We start from the raw sequence: 19635 nt of genomic DNA, 5'->3' as shown, positions 1-19635 counted from the left end.
TATCTCCTCTATATGTCTCTATTGCCTTCTCGGTGGCACCAGGGTGGCGACGCTCTTCTTTGTTGGTAACAACGATCGAGAGGTGGCCGTGTTAGCGACGCACATGGTGAACAACCCAACAATCGACCGGGAGGTGGAAAGTAGCTGGATGCAATGTATGAATCGGTAAAAAAAAAGAATGGGGCCACCAAACGATATAGTTGCAAACGAAAATTAATTTGTGAATAAAATTTTTATATGTGTGTTCTTAGCCATCTAAAATAAACTATGATTAAAAAAAACCTCAAAATCAACTCTAAATTTGAAGTTAAAAATTCAGATTTCGGCTTATAAGTATAAGTGAAAAATATAAGGCTGGAAGAGATTGATCTTTTCCGCATTCATCGAGAGAAGGTCAGCATCCACCCATTTCATTTTTTTTTCCAGCCCGAGCTTTCCAGAGTCCAGATAAACCTGTACATGTCAAGAGAGTGTGGTAAATAGCGATCATCATCCCAGTGTGTTGCGACTCAAGCGAGGAATGGAAGCATCGACGGCAAGTTGCAATTTGCACAACGACAGGTAACTTCTTCAGAGCACACACCGGCGAGCGCGCACGGCGGATAACGCTTGCTCGCGCACCGGACAATCACAACGCAGGGGCTCTGCATTAGGGGCCGTGTATATCCGTTTAAATGTAGAAACCGGTTTAATCCATTATTAAAAAAAAATCTAGCTAGCCGATCCAGCCAAATTCCATATTCTTCTGGGAAGCTCCAGCGACGGCGACACGGCAAGGCCCAAGTGCCACCCTGCTGCCGCGGGGTCTCACTGTATTTTTTTTAAACGCTTTTTAAATTTTTGTGATGAATAGAGTACCAAGTGTGTGTCATGTCAATGACAACCACTAGTCAACACTGTCATTTTACACAGTTTTAATAGTTGAAGGAATGATTATATCGGTTTTACGGTTAAGGGATACGATTAAGATCCAACCTATATTTGGGTCTAAATATCCTTCCAAAAATACTGACTGGTTTAGCCGTGCCGTCTCTTTGAGAAATAACATAAACATAAACCATAAATGATTTCACATAAAAGGAAAAGACATATATATCATCTTTAATATATGCGCAATATTGAAAAAAAAAATGTGGATACACAATCTCGATTGCACTAATGAAAACAAGAGAAACAAAGCTGGGGTACGCAAGTCATCGTGAACCACAGCAGTTGTGTGGCAGCCCCTTCACCGTATCTTATGAACTGCCACTGGGTTGCAAAGAAATATGAATGGCGGCACCAAAGAAATTAAAGAATGATGATCCTGGAGCCAAACTGTTCATGCGCCCATGAGAATAACAAAGGCGATCTACAGGAAGGCATCCTTTTCCAGCAACCTGAGAACCTCGTCCTGGTTGTTGAGCTTCGCAACGTCAATGGCCGTCTTGCCATCCATGTTTTCGAGGGTGCTGCGATATGCAATTCGAGACAGTCAAAGAATGCAAAAAAAAAAAAAAGATGTGATCGCAGCTAGCAAAGCGAGCAGGTTTAACTTACACAGCGGCTCCGTTCTTCAGCAGAAGATCCACGCACCCCTTCATACCATAGCCAGCGGCGTAATGCAGCGGAGTGTTCTTGTTCTTGTCCAAAGCATCCACTGCAGCACCCGCCTCAAGAAGTACTTGGGCACACTTCAACTGAAAAAATAAAAGTTTGACCCCAAATCCTGATTAGTCAGTGAACAAGTAAGGAGCAGATGCAGTTCCCCAAAAAAAGTCTCACACCACATTCTAGATCCACAAGACAATGAATCAAAAGGTAGTTTGTCATTCATTAACTTTTGTGCTCTAGCATTGCACACCAAATGCAATTATACAAACAGCAGGGTTATGGAAACTCATAGTTCGATACTATTATAGCTAGGTGAGAGGTGCACATTGATCTGGCAAGTTTGTGCAATGTTCAATGGACAGGTTACTGTGGATTGACCTGTGAGGTCTGGATTATCATCAATGAACTGCCCCCAAAAAACTAACAAAGTAAAACAGCAAGCTCTGCACCTTTCCATCTACTACCTCCGTCCCAAAATATAACAACTTCTAGCTATGAATCTAGATGTACATATGTCCAGATTCATTGCATATGTCCAAAATGCTTATATTCTGGGATGGAGGGAGTACCAAAAAAATCTTGAAACGTGTGTTAAAAGCAAAAAAAAAAGATAAATCAATAAATTTGTCAAAACTCATCATAGAATGCAAAAAGACAACTAGCCCCCAAATAAGCTGAATTCAACGATAGCTCGCTACCAAAAAAAAACATTAGGGGAACTTCAATTAGTATCGGGGATACTGATGGCAACAATATACACTCGTTTGCACAATGAACTGTCACATTGCATACATGCAATTTTCTGAAGACTAGTAAGGCATACATGCAATCCGTTTTGCACAGGATTCGCAACGAGATGTTTTTATCATTGCTAACCTAGTCATTTGCAATAACAACAAATAGGTACTAGTAGATAATAGTAGTATTTATTCGGCATTTTCTACTTGCACAGGTTTCAATTGTCATTGGGTTTAGTTAAGCAGACTTGCATACCTCCCCATACCCACATGCAAAGTGTAAGGCCCTTCTGCCCTCTGAATCTTCTTCGTCTTTGTCTGCTCCACCATCTAAAGCCTTCTTCAGACCCTATTAGATGACTTAAACTTGTAAAGAAAGGCAAGCTGAATTGATAATGAAACAGAAAAGGCCATCGAGATCACAATTTGTGCGAAAACCTAGACATGTTGTTCAGAGCAAAACCAAAACGGAGAGGCAGATTACTGTAATTGAAGATATTATATAACCACACACACACACGAATGGACACTTCTCAAGTAAATTATACATTACACACCAACAAGACATAGAAACATATGCACTTCTCAAGCTCAAGACTAAATAGTAATATTAATAATAATTTAAAATCCTTTTTTTTGAAACCTTAGCCAGCTTAGCTGGTTTTATATTTCAGAAGATAAGCACTATACAAATACCACCAATGGTGACAAGGGGAAAGACAGGGGGAGGAGAGCAGAAAAAAGGAAAATTACAACAAAGGATGAGAGGTTAAGGCGCTATTCTCGCAAGATTTTTTGCCCCACATGCTGACCATGTATGTATTTCGTCCATTATTCTTGCCGTTAGTTGAGGGATTTGAAATTTAAAATCCTTAGCTGTACTACTTAGCACTCTGGCCCCCTTACCTCATCATCACCAACACTGGCAGTGTGATGGACAATGGATTCATCTTCATATTCACCTTCTTCCTCAGTTCCTTCAGTTCCAGAAGGTTCAGCAAAATCAGGGCCGCCTAAAGGCCCCATTGCCTGGCTGATCTTTCGAAATGTTTCTGGGTCATTCCAGTACCTATTATGAGCAAAAGCAGGATACATCAATAAGTGATAAACATATGGTCATATTCGCATATCATCAGTAGTAAACATGACCTACTTTATCAGTGCAGCAGGATCACCAGTCTCTAACTCATCCATAATTGATTTCACGGCTGGATCTTCCTTCATACGAGAAACACGCTCTTCTATCTTTGCATTATGCATTGGACTAGTCAAGTTTTCCAGCAGACTGGACATTGCAGGATCCTAAACCATGCAATTGAATTGTGGAGCATTTAGGACAACAATAGCCAAATTAAACAAGGAAAATGAGCACACGGGAGATATTTGGACAAACTAGGAAACAAACATGGTACCTTCACAAGAGCATCCCCAAGACGCTCTGCCATTGTAAAAAAATGGGGGCTTTCCATGAACTTTTGCATTGTTTCAATGTAAGGGTCTATTGCAGGCATGCCCTGTTCTCCTTCGCCTTCCAGTGCCTGCTCCGCCATCTGGGTGAACGCAGGGTCCTTTGCAATCTGATCTGCTATCTCCTTTACAGATGGATCCTGAAAAACATTGGTGGAGACTTGAAGCAATTGAAAAGGGAGTACCGAAGGTTCATAAAATCTAAAGCGCAAGTATGCAGCTGGCAGGATCATGTAAAATAACTGTAACAAACAAAATGTATGAAGAGTTCAAGTGAACAGAAACCACAAAATGTATTTAGAGTTCAAGTGAACAGAAACCAATTGGGAATCCAGCATGTAGTGCAAACTTATTATAATGGTGGTGGAGGGGGGGTCATACATTGAGCAAGCTGTGCAAAGAAGCAAAATCAAAAGTATTTGCAGGAGAGCCTCCTGGCAGAAACCCTTGATGATCATTGGATGATCCTTGTGGTTTTGAACTTTTTTTCTCATCTGCAAGAGAATTGATCAAATCAGAAACATGCATCGCATGGTACCGTAGCCAGCTTTGACAACAAAGCATAAAACTGGCTAGTAAAGAAGCTGAATAAAAGAACTGATTCCTTGCTTCTTTTCTACCTTTTCTTCTTACAATATATGAGGGAAGCTGCAATGCAATAAATCTTTTCCGCGAAAAATTGAGGTTGCAAAGTGGATTAGAACGCAACTACTATGAATGAAGATGGATTTGACCAACGCACCAAATAATTCCCAATTCGATTTTATCAGCTCATCAGCTGACAATCACATAAACAAATTCTAAAATACAAAAATAATGTCGGTCATAAGAAACTACTACTATAACACCAAATCAAGGTTGATATTTTTCTTATCAGGATGAGGATATGAACCAAAAAAAACTAACATGATATGATAAACTTCCAATTTCAGTTTCTTTACTCCTTTACAAGGAGCTGTGGGTGATGATGGTATGATCTGCCCTGACAAGTTCTTTTTTTTTATGGCTAGATCTACATAAACATAAATAAACCGAATCAAACAAACACCGAAGGGCTTATTTCGTTTCACTAATTCGCGGGTTTATTACACCTAGATCACATAAACAAAAACCCTATAAACCAACAACCGAACCAGTAATCACGCATCCCGAACAATCAACGAGAGCACGATCCATCGCATCTTGGGCACACTACAAAACCTACGAGAGACAGAGAGAGAGATTCACATTGACATTACCATTACCAGTCGACTCCGACGAAGAAGAAGACCGCTCCGCCATCGTGGAGATCAGCGCCGCAGCACCGCCGACGAGGAGGAGGAGGAGGAGGAGTCGAGTCGGCGATCGATCGGCTGGGGGAATTTGAGGCGATATATGGGCCGGGCCGAAGGCAAAAGGCCCGCGAATATTTTGGAGGCCGTCGTACAAAAGGAGACGGATCTTTATTCTGTTTGGAAGTTGGACACGGCACATCCCTAATTCCCTAAAAAATTGCATGTCAGGATTCGCGATACGTATACGTAGAACGAAATTTTCCTTATATATTTACCAGAAAAACTAGATTTAAAAAAAAACAGTAGGCTCTGAATTACAAGTCCCAACTCTAAATCCCAAATCCACCGAGTTCCTCTCCGGCGAGTCGACGCCGCGCCATCGACTCCGACGACGCTCCGGCCGGCGACTTGATGTCGACGTCCCGTCAATCGATCGACATCAACGGCCACCGCCGCCAGCCGATTCTCCTGGACACGAACGTCCTCATCACCGACGCCATGAACGACGACACCGTCGCCACCCTCACATCCAGCAGAGGCCACACCATCAAGGTATCTTCCTGGATCTCCCAACCTCCGGCAATCTCCTACCTATCGTTCCACTGCCACTACTCCTCCCACCCTAGGTACAACAACTTCGACGAACTCGATGCCAAAATTGTCGGAGCAGAAGGCTCGTTCATCCTCCTCACTGCTCTCGCAAGCCCTCGCGGCAGCGAGAGATACGACTATTTGATGTATAAGCTACATGGCTATGGTGACAATGGCGAGTCGTGGTCGTCGTCGCTGGAGCAGGTTCCACTTCCTCATGTTTATCCTCTACCGGTAATCGAGGAGTTCGGTATCGTCCCAAATGGTGGTAAACATTTCGATCTAGCTGCTCTCGTCGTCGATTATCGGTCACCGATGAAGTGTTCGTATTCGATGCACATCTATTCATCCAAGGACACTAACTGGAGAGTCATTCCGATGGTCGATCCGTACCCGGAGGTTAGGAAGGTTATTGCAACCAAGGTGATCACGATCGCGGAAGGTGTGCTGGGATGGGTTGATCTCGATCACGGCGTGATGGTTTGCGACCTGCGTGAAGATGTCCCCGGTTTACGCTACGTTCCTCTACCCGCGCCGCTGCCTCAGAACTGGTACAGATTGAAGGAGTTTCTCCCAGGAACTTTGGCTAAGTCGTTCCGTGATCTCGTGTGCGTCGACGGTGTGATGAGCTTCGTCGAGATGGAACACCGTGTGATCGTAACAACTGAGAAGCCAAGTGATCCCAGCAAAATGCAAGTTCTTTACGACACTGACCTGATAGTGTCATATAACCTCAAAGATTTGAACAAGAAACCCCAGCAGCTGCAGAGAAAGGATGGTTGGAGGATTGTGTCATGGAGTCGGCATGTTTCGTCCAACTGTTGGGAAAAAGGTTGTGAGGTTGATGCTGTTGACATATCAGGGTTAAGTCCAAATCTTGCAGAGAATTTAGCTTCTCCAACCCTGGGTGTGGATGATGGTGATGTTGTGTACATGAGATCTAAGGCTAGCTTGGGTAAGGGAAAGATGGTAGCTATTGATCTTAGAAGGAAGAAAGTGAAGGCAATTGGACCGTATTCCTTTGAAAAGCATGATCCTTTTTCTTTGAAAGCTTTCTCGACATGCTTATTGCCTCCAGATGATTGGAGAAAACGATCAAAGTATAAGTAACTGTACCTGATATTAAGAATGGTATATGCACAAACCTGTTCTCTAGTTAATTGTACTTTTGATATTTTTAATGAGACTTCTTGTTTCTTAGGCTAAACTGAGAATATCGAAGGCTATTGGCCTCCACAGAGAGATGCTTCAATCCTGTCCTAGACATACCTGGGTAACTTGATGTTCCTCGATAGTGTCCTGAGGTATGTTGTAGTATTCCATTTGGCTTACCCATGTGTGCATTTTCTCATCGTCATATAGAAAGATAAATTAGAATGTGCCTTAATTTGCAGTGACCATACACGCCTACTTGACCCTTGGGTCCACTGGTGTACTACCTAGCGTCTCGCTTGCAACTTCTATGATAAAAACAGGTAGCCGATCACCTTACCGAAATTACTTGTGCAATTTATGTGTTCTTACTAGTAATTTTGCCACTTGTTCTGCACATCCATACTCATGGTTTACAAAAAAACGATGGCTCCCTGAATACGCTACCCCTGTTTTGGCAGTTTATGTGATAAGCTCTGGTTTTTGCCAAAAAAAAAATGGAAACCGAAATTTGCATCAAAGTATGGTTTTTGAATGAGTTTTTCACTGTTTACCGGTGGTTTTGTGAACCATACTTGTTTAAAAGCTAATTGATCATGTTCACCACTTTAAAATTATTTAACTAAGAAGTCCAAAAGTTCCACAAGCAACTAATTAGCCATTCAATTCTATATTGAAAAATAAAACTGAACCGTTCAAATAAAATGATTGTTTGAGTTCATCATATATAATTAGTCATTGCCTGTGTTTCTAGGCATACCAGCCATCCTTCATGGGGGAAAGACTTCCTACCTCCTCCTCTTGCTTCGGCACACAGTCAGGAGGAGACATCCACCTTGGGTATTCTCAGCAAGTCCTCTGTTCATCATCCCCCGGCACACATTCAGAATATGACAGTGTTCACAACCTGCCGGGTCAGAACCCAACATGGCAGTTTTCTGATCCTCATGTGATGAAGACATTGTTGGAACTTAATGTAGTGTCATCTCTTCTGTTAGGTTGTAGTCATGGGGTTAAGATTTGCTTCGAGGCAGTACTCTAATCTGAGCTAGAACCGTGTAACGCCTTCCTCTCCCAACAGAGTTCCGAATGAATGCAAATCATCTATGTCCTTTGCACTGCATCGTGCTAATGGTATCCTCTGTCACCGTCGCCCCGTGCTAATGGTTTCAAATCAAGAACGAAAAGATTAATCAGGCAATGATGGGGCAGCAATTCCTTCCCCTTTTTTTCTCCTGGCGCTATGGCAGGGAAATCGAATCACCGAAGCTAATAATATTGTCTTGTGGTGTAGTAGCTGTTCTTGTTCTTGTCTTAGCTGTAACGTTTGTAATGTGACTTTGTCTCTGTCTCTGTGCTACTAATAGCAGTAGTAGACTACTCTAAGGGTGTGTTCGCTGGTTCTAGTTCTCATCGAGCACAGTGAGCACGGAAAACGAAATGGTCCATTAGCACGTGATTAATTAAATATTAGCTATTTTTTTCAAACATAGATCAATATAATTTTTAAGCAACTTTCGCATAGAAAATTTTTGCTAAAAACGCACCGTTTAGTAGTTTGAAAACGTGCGCGCGGAAAACGAGTGAGATGTGTTGGAAACTTGGGTAAGAACACACCAATTTAGTTGTTTGACCTCTTGGTCAAACTTTTCTAAGTTTGATCAAATTTGTAAAAGAATATACTAACATTTTTAATACAAAATAAACATATTATTAAAATATATTCAATATTAAATTTAATGATGTTGCTAAATTTTTTTTATAAATTTGATCAAACCGAAAATATTTTAACTAAGAAAAAAAGTCAAACGACTTATAATATAAAACAGGGGGAGTAGCAGTTTACCGCCTAACAATCAAGTTTGGTTTCTGCACAAATGTAATTAGAGATGATGAAGAAGAAAAAGAGCTGGAGCTTGAGCTTTGATTATGATGATCCATCATCCATCCTGTTCTACGCAGCCTACGTACGCTGGTACTATTTGGTTGTATAGATAATATGCCTGCCCGTATTTCATTTCTTGTTTCTTTCCTCTGTTGATGCCATGAGCTTGAGCTTTGCATGTTTATTTGTGCTGAATCATGGAGACATGGAGCTCCAGGGAAGAAGACAGATAGGAGGAACGAGATCAGAGGCAATGAGGTCTTTTGTACACGGTTTGCTGCGTAGATAGCAAAAATGGCAAAATAGCAACAAACCAGTGGATCGGATCCAGATGACAAATAATTAAAATAGTTCGGAAAGATGGCATCTAATTAGAATGTGCCTTGAGCTTTTTGCTCTATCTTTATTCGTCCTCCGATGTATCGATCGGACTAGCTCCTTCTCTTTTGTGAGATAATGAACTTCTCTGAAAGCCTGACGAATTGCAAGAACAAAGCAGCTTGATCCTGCAATTTTGTCTGCCTGCCGTATCGTAACATGTATAAGAAACTTGAAGAAATACACGGACAAAAAAAATCCCAAACCTTGGGGGCAAGTAATGTACAGTACAGAGGAGGGTCATGATCTTACTTGGGGAGGGAATGCATCATGTATGTTGTCCTTAATCAGAATCTATCCTTGGAGAATGAGAGCACGCAAAGATATCTAGCTAAAGTATCATACGATCTCTTGCTTTGCCTGGATGAACACAACGTAAAAGCAGCAAGCAAGGTGGGCATCTTCTAAATTAAAGGCCTTTACTTTCCCTGCAACATATGTTTATAGTCGTTCATCACTCTGTTGGTCTCTCATTGCGCTAGCTGCCTGCTGCAACTTCCTCAACCACAGAATCTGCACAAATCAACCAAGAGTTGGGTGTGTACAGTGTGTGGAGAGGGAGAGAGAGCCAGGGTGGTGATGGAGTCGACGGTGCTGAGCCTTGGCAAGTCCGTGCTGAGTGGAGCGCTTGGCTACGCCCAATCCGCTGTCGCGGAGGAGGTGGCCCTGCAGCTCGGCATCCAGCGGGACCATGCCTTCATCAGGGACGAGCTCCATATGATGCAGGCCTTCCTCATGGCCGCGGACGAGGAGCGTGACAAGCACAAGGTTGTCAAGGCCTGGGTGCAGCAGGTCCGTGATGTCGCCTACGATGTCGAGGACTGCCTCCAGGACATGGCCGTCCGTGTCGGGAAGCCATCTTGGTGGCGCAAGTGCAGCCCAAGAATGCTGCTTGAGCGGCGTCGTGTGGCTCAGAAGATGAAGGAGCTAAGAGCCAAGGTTGAGGATGTCAGCCAGAGGAACAACCGCTACCGCCTCATCGATGGTTCTGCCTCCAAGGCAACTGATGGCATGCAGTCTAGGATTGCCGGTGCAACGACCATGTCTGAATTGGAAGAAACAAGGCGGCAACAGGACAAAGCTAAAATGGATCTTGTTGGACTGATCAACACCAATGACAAGGAGCTTAGAGTGATCGGGGTATGGAGAAAAAATGGTCTTCTCGATGATAAATCTATTATCAGAAGGGCCTATGATGATCTCAAGATGAGGAAGTTTGAGTGCTACGCTTGGATCAGGCTAAAAAGTCTTTGCAATCAAACATGGTTGCTGCAGAGCATTAGCAGGCAATTGTACGAGAATTCTCTTCAAGAGACTAGGGAATTTAAAATGGAAGCAACTGATTTAGTGGACCGAATTCTACAGAAGATGGGAAACATGGAGGAAGATGATTTGGTGAGTGCATTTGAGGGATATCTGAATGAGAAGAGTTACTTGATTGTGCTTACTGACTTATCCTCTCTGGAAGAGTGGAATAAGATAAAAATATGCTTCCCAAGCAATGATAGAGGGAGCCGAATCATATTGTGCACAGAGCATGTTGAAGTTGCCAGACTATGTGTACCGCAAGACAGTGTACCCCCAGAGCACAAGAAATTGCTCGATGATCAGATTATCTATGCTTTCTATGAGAAGGTAACCTTTTTTTTCTTTTTGAAACTAAATGGGGAGGTAAATTTTAAACTACTAAAATCATCTAGTTAGTCAGTACAACCTAGCTAGTTATTCATCTAGCTCAACTTCTAATGTAGTTAAATTTCATTCAAACCTAGAATACTAGCAAATATACAAGATATACTGATTACTTAGTTGGTCCCAGTTAACTACAATTACCGTCGTAGTCTCATAGAAGTCGTCTCACACGTCGGCGCCACTTTCATCCGGCCCAACATACTATAGTTGACATGCTGTTACCCATGTTCTATCATCTTTTCTTTAAAAAAAATGTATGATTGGTTCTTAAACTTGTATCAAGGTGTCATCTAATTTCATAAACTTATAAAATACACATTTAGATATAAAATCTTGGTTTAATGTACCACCCAAAGTTCAAAGTGCACATGATATGGCTCGGGCGCTAAAGTGGCCATCCACTATAGCGAGAATATTGCATTTAGACTCCTCCGCTACATTATCTCATATCGACTCCACCACTTTCAAATTGCACTGCGCCGCTGCCCTAATCATCGCTCCATCCCTAATCCGATTAGGGAGTGGTGGAAGTCGATTTGGGGCATACTGCATAATAGTTGAGGCCAAATGCAAAATTCTCGCCACCATTGACGGTCAGATCAACAAGCCCCCAATTTTGCCAAAAGACCTATGCATGTTGTCCTCCAACACATGCCTGTCATTGGGCTACTTGCGTCTTCAGCACATACAAAGGAGAAGTGATGGTCGGTAAGATAGCCCTCCAAAACTGATCGTAGTTCTTTCTTGTGAAAACTCTCCTTTCTTTCTTGCTTAACGAGGAAGAAAAATATGACCTAGTGTGAGAGGATACTATTCTCTGTCCAGTGAATCTGAAAAACTCTAGTTGTTTCCTAGGGGATTCACCTCATATTCCTCAATTCTTTATTAAGGAGACAAACCGGTAATCCCGTACTTGATAAACATAAATACTCCACTTATAGTTCTGTGATAAATTTCATGTTAAATTTGTAGTTATCCAATAAATTTTGTGTTAAATCTGTAGTTTTTTTATACATTATCTTAAATCTGCAGTTTTGTGATAATTTAACCAAAGTATATGTGGTTCTATGAAATTTATTCCTTTTATTTTTCAAGTTAGAGATTTAGAGTATTACTTGTGTCATACAAAAATAAAATTATAGACTTGAGAGTTGTTAGATGTTGATAAATGTGTCTTGATAAATACTTCTTGGCCCCCAACATATAATGCATTTAGCATTCAAAATTTATCTTAAAATATGACTACTTTCTCCACATGTTTTCTCATATCAACTGGTCACAACATTATCCGATTCGATTTTCCACTTTTCCTTAATAGTTAATCCCTAAAAAAATCCTAAATATAGCTATATTTTAAGATGGAAAGAGTAGATAGATAAAAACCCTAAACAAACTTGTTGTCACTATATGCATCATGGAAAAAATTATGAAATTTATCATCATGTTGCAAAATAACTTCAACTATGGAAGTTTTTTTTAATGCATTGAGTGTGCAAATTTTGTGGCTTTGTTCATATCCCTGGCCTACCTAAAGCTATTTCTTTCATTGATCCAGCAATATTGTCACCAGATATGTAATTCCTCTGAGATCCAAACCATACAAACATTATTTATTTAGTTTTTCATAGTCAAAATATTTTAGGCCTTATTTGGCAGGCCTCATTCCCATCCCATTCTCCATGGGTGGGCCAGGATTCCATGAGGGATGGGCCAAGATTTGTGGCCTGCCAAAAAAGGCCTTATAAATAAATTTACAAGCTTTAAACACAAGAAAAATATTGTTTTTGGTAAAGGAAGGGTATATATATACCTAACAACTCACTTGTGTGTAGGGTTCTCAAGACGGAACACTCTTAGTGGAGCCAAGTTCTAGCTCAAACATAACCACGAGTAATGGTAACAACAATCTCACAGCTAATAAAAAGCTTGGTCGCACTGAGACGATGGTATCAACCTTGGAGGAATCTCAGCTCATCGGTCGTGCAAAAGAAAAATCTGACATTATCAAGCTAATTAAAAACCAAGTGAGTCAACAATCTCAAGTGATCTCTATTTGGGGAATGGGTGGCCTTGGAAAAACCGCTCTAGTCCAAGATATATATCGAAGTCAAGATGTTAGCAGTTATTTTGATGCACGTGCTTGTGTTACAGTATTGCGCCCTTTTAACTCTGGGCAACTCATTCACAGCTTAGCTAAGCAGTTTGGAAATGAGGAAAAGAGAGATTTGTCCGAACTCTTAGAAAGAAAGAGCTATTTGGTTGTTCTCGATGATCTATGGGATACCAAGGAATGGGATGATATGGTGGCACAATTTCCCAACAAAGCTGGAAGCTGCATCATAGTCACCACAAGGGAAGAGAATATTGCTAAGCATTGTTCAAAAGAAACAACTAATGCACATATATACAAGCTCAGCGGAATAGAAAATGATCAAGCACTCCAACTCTTCACTAAAAAGGTACGAATGAAATAGCACTACTACAATGCGCTATTAACAATTTCAGTTGTTATTACATATCCAAAAGAAATAAATAATATATACGAGCTCGGTGGGCTAGACAATAATCAAGCACATGATCTACTCACGAAAGAGGTACTGAAATGGTATGCCATGCGCTGCTAATTGTTTCGCTTGATATTACTGCATTTTAATCACAATTACTGAGCATGCTTTGCTTTGGTAAATATCATCATGCACATTTTGTAAGCAGAACCTTTTTCTATGGAAATAATCAAATAATATAGTGATGCAACCATATCATATAATAAATGTTTGTAGGCCATGTATTTCATTTTTTTGCTACTTTCAACCTTTTCTAACTTTGGTAATGCCCAAATTTTGGTAGGATATAGAAAGATTAGGTGGAGTTTGATTTGAGGCTTTACAAAATTTTCGTAAAGAGTTTTCTAGAGTAAAAGGTTCCAAAATTACCAGTAGGGTAGCGATGACAATGGTGTGTTGGTTCGTTTCCTTGCAAATATTAGTAATGTCAAAATTTGATAAGGTTGAAAAGGCAATATGCACACACACGCACAAGTTTTAGTAAAGCCCGTAATCCACAAGTTTTGGGATTAAAGATGGAAATCAAATATATATACCATCTACTGTATCCAAGGTTAGCGAAAACAAATGTGAACAAAACTATGAACACCAATCAGAAAGTTAAAGTGATACTTGAGACTATTCGAGGATTATTTTTAACAGGAAGACCATTCGATCGTTTGCCAATGGAATATTTAGGGTGTGTTCACTTTGTTGGAAAAAATTTGGTAAAATTATGTAGTGTTTGGTATAATTAGGGCCTTACCAAATTTTGGTAGAATATTGAGTTTGGAAAGTTCTGAAATTACAAAGCCAACAAATTAAACACACTATTACCAACAAAATTCTACCAAATCTTAGTAACTCCACAACTTTATACCATCAAAATTCTACCAAAAAACACTACCCAACCTTCTTTTACCCTACCAAAATTTAGTGATACCATAATTTGGCATTACCAAAGTTTGATAAAGTTGAAAAATGGCAACAAAACTAAATAGACCCATAAATCTGATAGGCTTGTGTTAGTAATAGTGTGTTTTGTATGTTGCCTTTTTCAGTGTTGTTAATGCTGAAGTTGAACATTGCAACAAAGTGAACACATTCTTACTTCATAAATCTTAAGTTTGGTTGTTTTAAATTCTCGAAAGATTCTCCTTTTGTTGATTTTAAGTAAGTGATTTCGCTTAATCATAGGATTTTATCTAATCCAAAAGTGACACTACAAAATTAAATCGATTGTGCACATCACGTATCGCCCATACCGATGTGTGCCTCCTAACATGAAGACCATATCCATATTTGACGGGCACATTGTTAGGACAAAGTCATAAGTAAATTTCAAGAATGTTGACTTATTTTCAAAGGGTATGGACCTTAGTTAGTTACATATTCACCCTCTTCTTCCTCCGACTCTCTCTCTCTCTCTCTCTCTCTCTCTCTCTCTCAAGGCTAGTTCTGATGACCTTGTTAGCCCCACCTACGAGAGAGCGGGGGCAGAGATGATGGGTAGTAATAATAATCAGTGACAACAAACAGGAAGTGGCATTGGCTCATGTAGCTCGAGCAGCAATGGTGCCATGCAAGTAGCAGGGAGCAATGCACACAAGGTTGTGCGAACAACTGGCTGAGGAAGAAAGGGGCAGTTCGGTAAAATTAGCAAATGAGATTATCCCTCCAACTATATGTCAAAAGAGAAAAGGCGATATCCTTGACATAGTTGAAGAAGGATACCATCCAATTACGTGGCAAAGCTGCAATTTCTCGAAGAAAGGGAACCATATGATATTTATTTATAATACCCATCTCCTTAATTTATTGATATATCTTCCTCGAATGTTGACTTGTTGGACAGAAAGATCGATGTTATGCATCAGACAAAATTTGTAGGAGACTTACTTATAATGAATTTGCCTTATTATTGATCTTCACCAAAGGCTATTTATTATATGAGAAGGTCTATCAGATCCCATTATAAGAACTTAAGTAATAAAAACTAGGAGACTCAATCCTTTTCATTTTCTTTAGAATTTTTAGTCTCTGTAGCAAACATGTGTCTCCTTTTCGAGCTATCTTCGTAATATGATAGATAGATATGATAGAGAACCTAACTAAAGAAAATGGAAATTAATTAGACAACTTGATTGATGAAAAGAAAAAACACCTAAGAGATCGAAAGTCATGTGTCTCGAAGCCAAACGTGATGTCAACAGCCCTCGGTTGTTAACAAGGTGGAAGAGATCACCACAAAACGGAAACAAAACATGGAAGAGGTGTAGAGAATTCATTAACTAACTTTTTTTACACGAAGGAGTTCACCTTCAATTAACCAGTAGCTCTAGAAAAATCACCAAAGAGTAAACCAGCTACAAACTCCGGGGCTTTGGCTCCAAAAACATGGTGAGACAGAGTCCACGGCAACAGCGATGAAGGAGGCCAGACAATCAGCCGCCTTATTACAAGTTCTAGGGCAAACAAATGCAATGAACTGATCAAAGAAATACTTAAAAAAGCCCTAATCTTCTTGAACAGAGCTCCATAGGGGCTGCAGTCCAACGCATGCAATGTAATTGCTCGTCCCAGGTTGGTCGCATCTGTTTCAACAATGATTCTTGCCATACCGAGTTGCGCCACTTTCTCCAAAGTCCAAACTATTCATCATCGCCATAGCTTCCCCTGTAAGGGAAGTCCCAACCCATGGTGTCCATAAGTAGTGTCTATGGTGCCATGTCAATAAGACATCACAATAGAAACTACACTCTACAACCCATGGTTTCTTAAAGTGGGCCATTAATAAATACATCATCTCTCTTCTCTACCAATCATATTTATTCTTCATCTATTATGAAGGCATTATTCTCTCCCAATGCAAAACTTGATAGTGTCTAGTGCATAGGTTCTTGTGTTGAAGCTGTGTCTTGCATGAGACCCAGTTTCTTTCTCTCTTCACTCTCTCTCTTAATTAATATAGTGCCACATAAGCTAAAAATCCTACATGGCAATGTAGTTAATGCCATAGACACCATCCTAGATGGAGGGTTGGGACTGCCCTAATGCGCTAGCAGCATGTTCAAGATTACCAGCCCCCCGCCTCTAGGAATTCCCCTGTGTCATTCCTAGCAACAAAAACCCATCCACCTCCACATTTACCTTGTAGAATCCGACTGGTGGCAAGTTCCATCTTTGCGCTCTTTCCTGTCTATCACCTCCCTTCTTCTTTCTCATCCTCTCTTGTTCAGCAAGATGGAACCTGACATCTTGAAAAATTCCATCAATTGATAGCATTATTTCCCCTGCATTGATTTTATTTCGAAAATACCACCATCTCCAAAGCAAGCAAGGTAAGGAGGTATTTTCATTAAAAGTCCAGATTCTGTTTGAAGAATCCTGCCCCGTCATGCACTGTTCCAGAAGCAGCCTTTCATTCTCTAGCTAACATATGTGCATTTACAAAATAAATGGCAATTGTCCTCGTCAAAACGTTTGAATTCATTAACTTAGTACACGCATATGTGCATAAGTAATTAATTTAATTTATTTGGCATGCAGTACTAAAGGACTTCAAACTGTCTCACTTTCAGGTATTCAAGGAAAAGACAAATTTGGATGAACAATATCCTTACTTAGTTGAACAAGCGAATCTGATCTTGAAGAAGTGTAATGGACTTCCCCTTGCAATAGTCACCATAGGTGGTTTCTTGGCAAACCAACCAAAGACTGCTTTGGCGTGGAGGAAGATAAATGAGCATATTAGTGCTGAGCTTGAGATGAATCCAGAACTCAAGACCATTAGCACAGTCCTGCTGAAAAGCTACGATGGTTTACCATACAAACTCAAGTCATGTTTCTTGTATCTGTCCATCTTCCCCGAAGACCACAAGGTTAGCCGAAAACGTTTGATGCAGCGATGGACTGCTGAGGGTTACACAACGGAGGCACGTGGCAAATCTCCAATCGAAATAGCTCATGACAACTTCATTGAGCTCATAAGTAGGAGCATGACACTACCGGTTGCTCAAAACGCAAGTAGACCTGAGGGAGGAATAGACTATTGCCAGCTACATGATCTCATGCGTGAAATCAGCATCACAAAGTCAATGGAGGAAAACCTTGTACTTAGGCTGGAGAAAGGTTGCAGCTCAAAGACACAGGGCACAGCCCGTCATCTTGCCATAAGCAGTAATTGGGAAGGAGACAAACATGAGTTTGAGAACACAGTGGACCTGTCCCGTGTAAGGTCATTAACGGTGTTTGGAAAATGGAAACCTTTTTTCGTTTCTGAAAAGATGAGGATGCTACGAGTGCTCGACTTGGAAGACACTGAAGGTCTAGTTGATCACCACCTTGAGCACATTGGAAAGCTTGTTCACCTAAGGTACCTTTCTCTAAGAGAATGTCACAACATTTGTCACCTGCCAGATTTGTTGTGTGACTTGAGGCAACTTGAGACACTAGACATTAGAAGCACGTTTATAGCGATGCTGCCGAAAACCATCGTGAAGCTTCGGAAGCTAAAATATCTCCACGCTGGTAAAATCGGAATTGTGGGTCAGCAAAGTATAGCAGAGAGAAGTCTAGAGCTTTGTACTGGAGCATGCTGCGCATGCTACGTACCTCGTCTCGTGGGAGACTTCAACAGGCGTGATGCTTGCAACTACAATTGCTGCATCCAGCCCCGTGTTCTCATGATGGACTTAGATAATGATTTCCCTATGCTACCACGAGGGAGCAGGAAACTAAAAAGCCTGCATACACTCCGACACGTGCACTTGGCGTGGGGAAACACTGTTATACAAGAGATAGAGAGACTCACCCAGCTGCGTAAGTTAGGCGTGGTGGGCATCAACAAGAAGAATGGTCCATCCTTCTATTCAGCCATCTCCAAGCTCAGCCAGCTAGAGTCATTGTCGGTGTGTGCAGGTTGGTGTCAAGGCCTACATGGCACGTCGTCGTCGTCGTCAACCTCGCCTCCTCCGGAGAACTTGCAGAGCCTCAAGCTGCAGGGTGCGCTAGGCAAACTGCCACAGTGGATCGGAAAGCTCCAGAATCTCGTGAAGCTGAGACTGATGTGGACCGAACTGGAGGATGCCGATGCCGCCATCAAAGTCCTCGGGACACTGCCAAGGCTGGCCATCCTGCGCCTGTGGGAGCATTCGTTCAACGATCATGTGGTCTGTCTCAACTTCCGCCAGGAGCAGCAGGAGGCCACCGCAGTAGTATTGTTCCCGAGCCTGAGGGTGTTGGAGGTAAGTAGGATATGTAGTCATGACCGCCTCGAATCAGTGCAGTTTGGAGGAGGCGCAACCCCCAAGCTTGAGCTGCTGCAGTTTAGTCATTTCATTGGCTCACGCGTTGGATTTTCGTCGGGGCTAGAAGAGCTCGAAAATCTCAGGGAATTCATGCTGAGTGGTAGGCAGAGGCAGTACAGGGACGACTTTGTGAAAGACGTGGAGGAGCAGCTTGCCAACCACCCAAACCCAAACAAGCCCCTTCTCAGGTTCAGTCTATATAACTAACACCGATGGATCGATCGATCGATCGAGGGTGTATTGCTCGCTCGAGGTTGGACGGTACGCTGCAATCCCACTATAAGCTTTGAGCTTTGAGCTAATCTCTTAATCTTATTTATCTACAAGTCTGAGTGTTCTAGTTCAGTGACTCGTATTGTATTATTGCTGCTCGTATCGTGTATATATACTCCAGTTCAGTAGTAGCAGATGTACTCTCGTTCAAAAAAGAATAGAAACAGATCTTGTGTCTCGCCTTGTCCTAGCAATAACATAAGCAAAGCACTGATCTAGCCAGTGTTGTATTCGTGTGTTTAGTCCTCCATTAGCCTGGCATGCAGGTTCATTATTCAGTTATGTGCTGTATTCGTCAGTCAGTGTCTTCTACTGCATATATATATATGACAGAGTTGTACGTGCATATATGTTGTCAGTCATCTTATGATGTATTGCTCTCTGTGTGATGAGGACATCACTTTGTCGGATACGCTCATAACTTCACACGCTCCAATGATAATTCCAAGTCCAAGTCTAGTTCAGCCTCCGGAGACAGCACTGACTTCAAACGGATCTAGCGCCTTCATGCCAACTCCGATTTGTGTTGATTCAGAGCGACCACGGACTAGAATTCAACGACACAAAGCTGAAAGAAATTTGCAAAGCACAAACCTATAGTTTGGTAAAGGGAAAAGTGGTGCGGCAAGTTTGTAGATGGATAGGTAGGAAAAATAAATCTATAAAACTAAAATCCTCACCAGGCAATTGAGGATCTGATACCAACTGATGACGCTCTCTCTCGTGGCCCGATCTTCTGGT

General features: G+C 41.4%; 3 protein-coding genes across 3 annotated transcripts; 2 read left to right on the top strand and 1 right to left on the bottom strand.

The window, feature by feature from the left end:
• Positions 1 to 1047: 1047 nt before the first annotated feature.
• Positions 1048 to 5139, bottom strand: LOC4346182 (ankyrin repeat domain-containing protein 2A). Its single transcript, XM_015793652.3, has 8 exons — positions 5036 to 5139; positions 4179 to 4291; positions 3743 to 3937; positions 3484 to 3632; positions 3237 to 3399; positions 2587 to 2679; positions 1540 to 1679; positions 1048 to 1451 (listed from the first exon to the last, which is right to left on the bottom strand). The coding sequence occupies exons 1-8, from the start codon at positions 5076 to 5078 to the stop codon at positions 1352 to 1354; spliced, it is 996 nt and encodes a 331-aa protein (XP_015649138.1). The 5' UTR covers positions 5079 to 5139; the 3' UTR covers positions 1048 to 1351.
• Positions 5140 to 5360: 221 nt separating this feature from the next.
• Positions 5361 to 7937, top strand: LOC107278098 (uncharacterized). The gene is made up of 4 exons (XM_026027508.2): positions 5361 to 6793; positions 6864 to 6966; positions 7057 to 7137; positions 7569 to 7937. Exon 1 carries the CDS (start codon positions 5483 to 5485, stop codon positions 6770 to 6772), a length of 1290 nt encoding a protein of 429 aa, XP_025883293.1. The 5' UTR covers positions 5361 to 5482; the 3' UTR covers positions 6773 to 6793; positions 6864 to 6966; positions 7057 to 7137; positions 7569 to 7937.
• A 1597-nt stretch (positions 7938 to 9534) lies between these two features.
• LOC4346181 (disease resistance protein Pik-2-like) lies at positions 9535 to 19283 on the top strand. The gene is made up of 3 exons (XM_015794086.3): positions 9535 to 10712; positions 12602 to 13228; positions 16894 to 19283. Exons 1-3 carry the CDS (start codon positions 9657 to 9659, stop codon positions 18826 to 18828), a joined length of 3618 nt encoding a protein of 1205 aa, XP_015649572.1. The 5' UTR covers positions 9535 to 9656; the 3' UTR covers positions 18829 to 19283.
• Positions 19284 to 19635: the final 352 nt, after the last annotated feature.

Source organism: Oryza sativa, chromosome 8, assembly GCF_034140825.1.
Source record: "Oryza sativa Japonica Group chromosome 8, ASM3414082v1".
NCBI lineage: Eukaryota > Viridiplantae > Streptophyta > Magnoliopsida > Poales > Poaceae > Oryza > Oryza sativa.
Note: the sequence above shows the minus strand (reverse complement) of the source record. Positions and strands in the feature narration are given on the sequence as shown.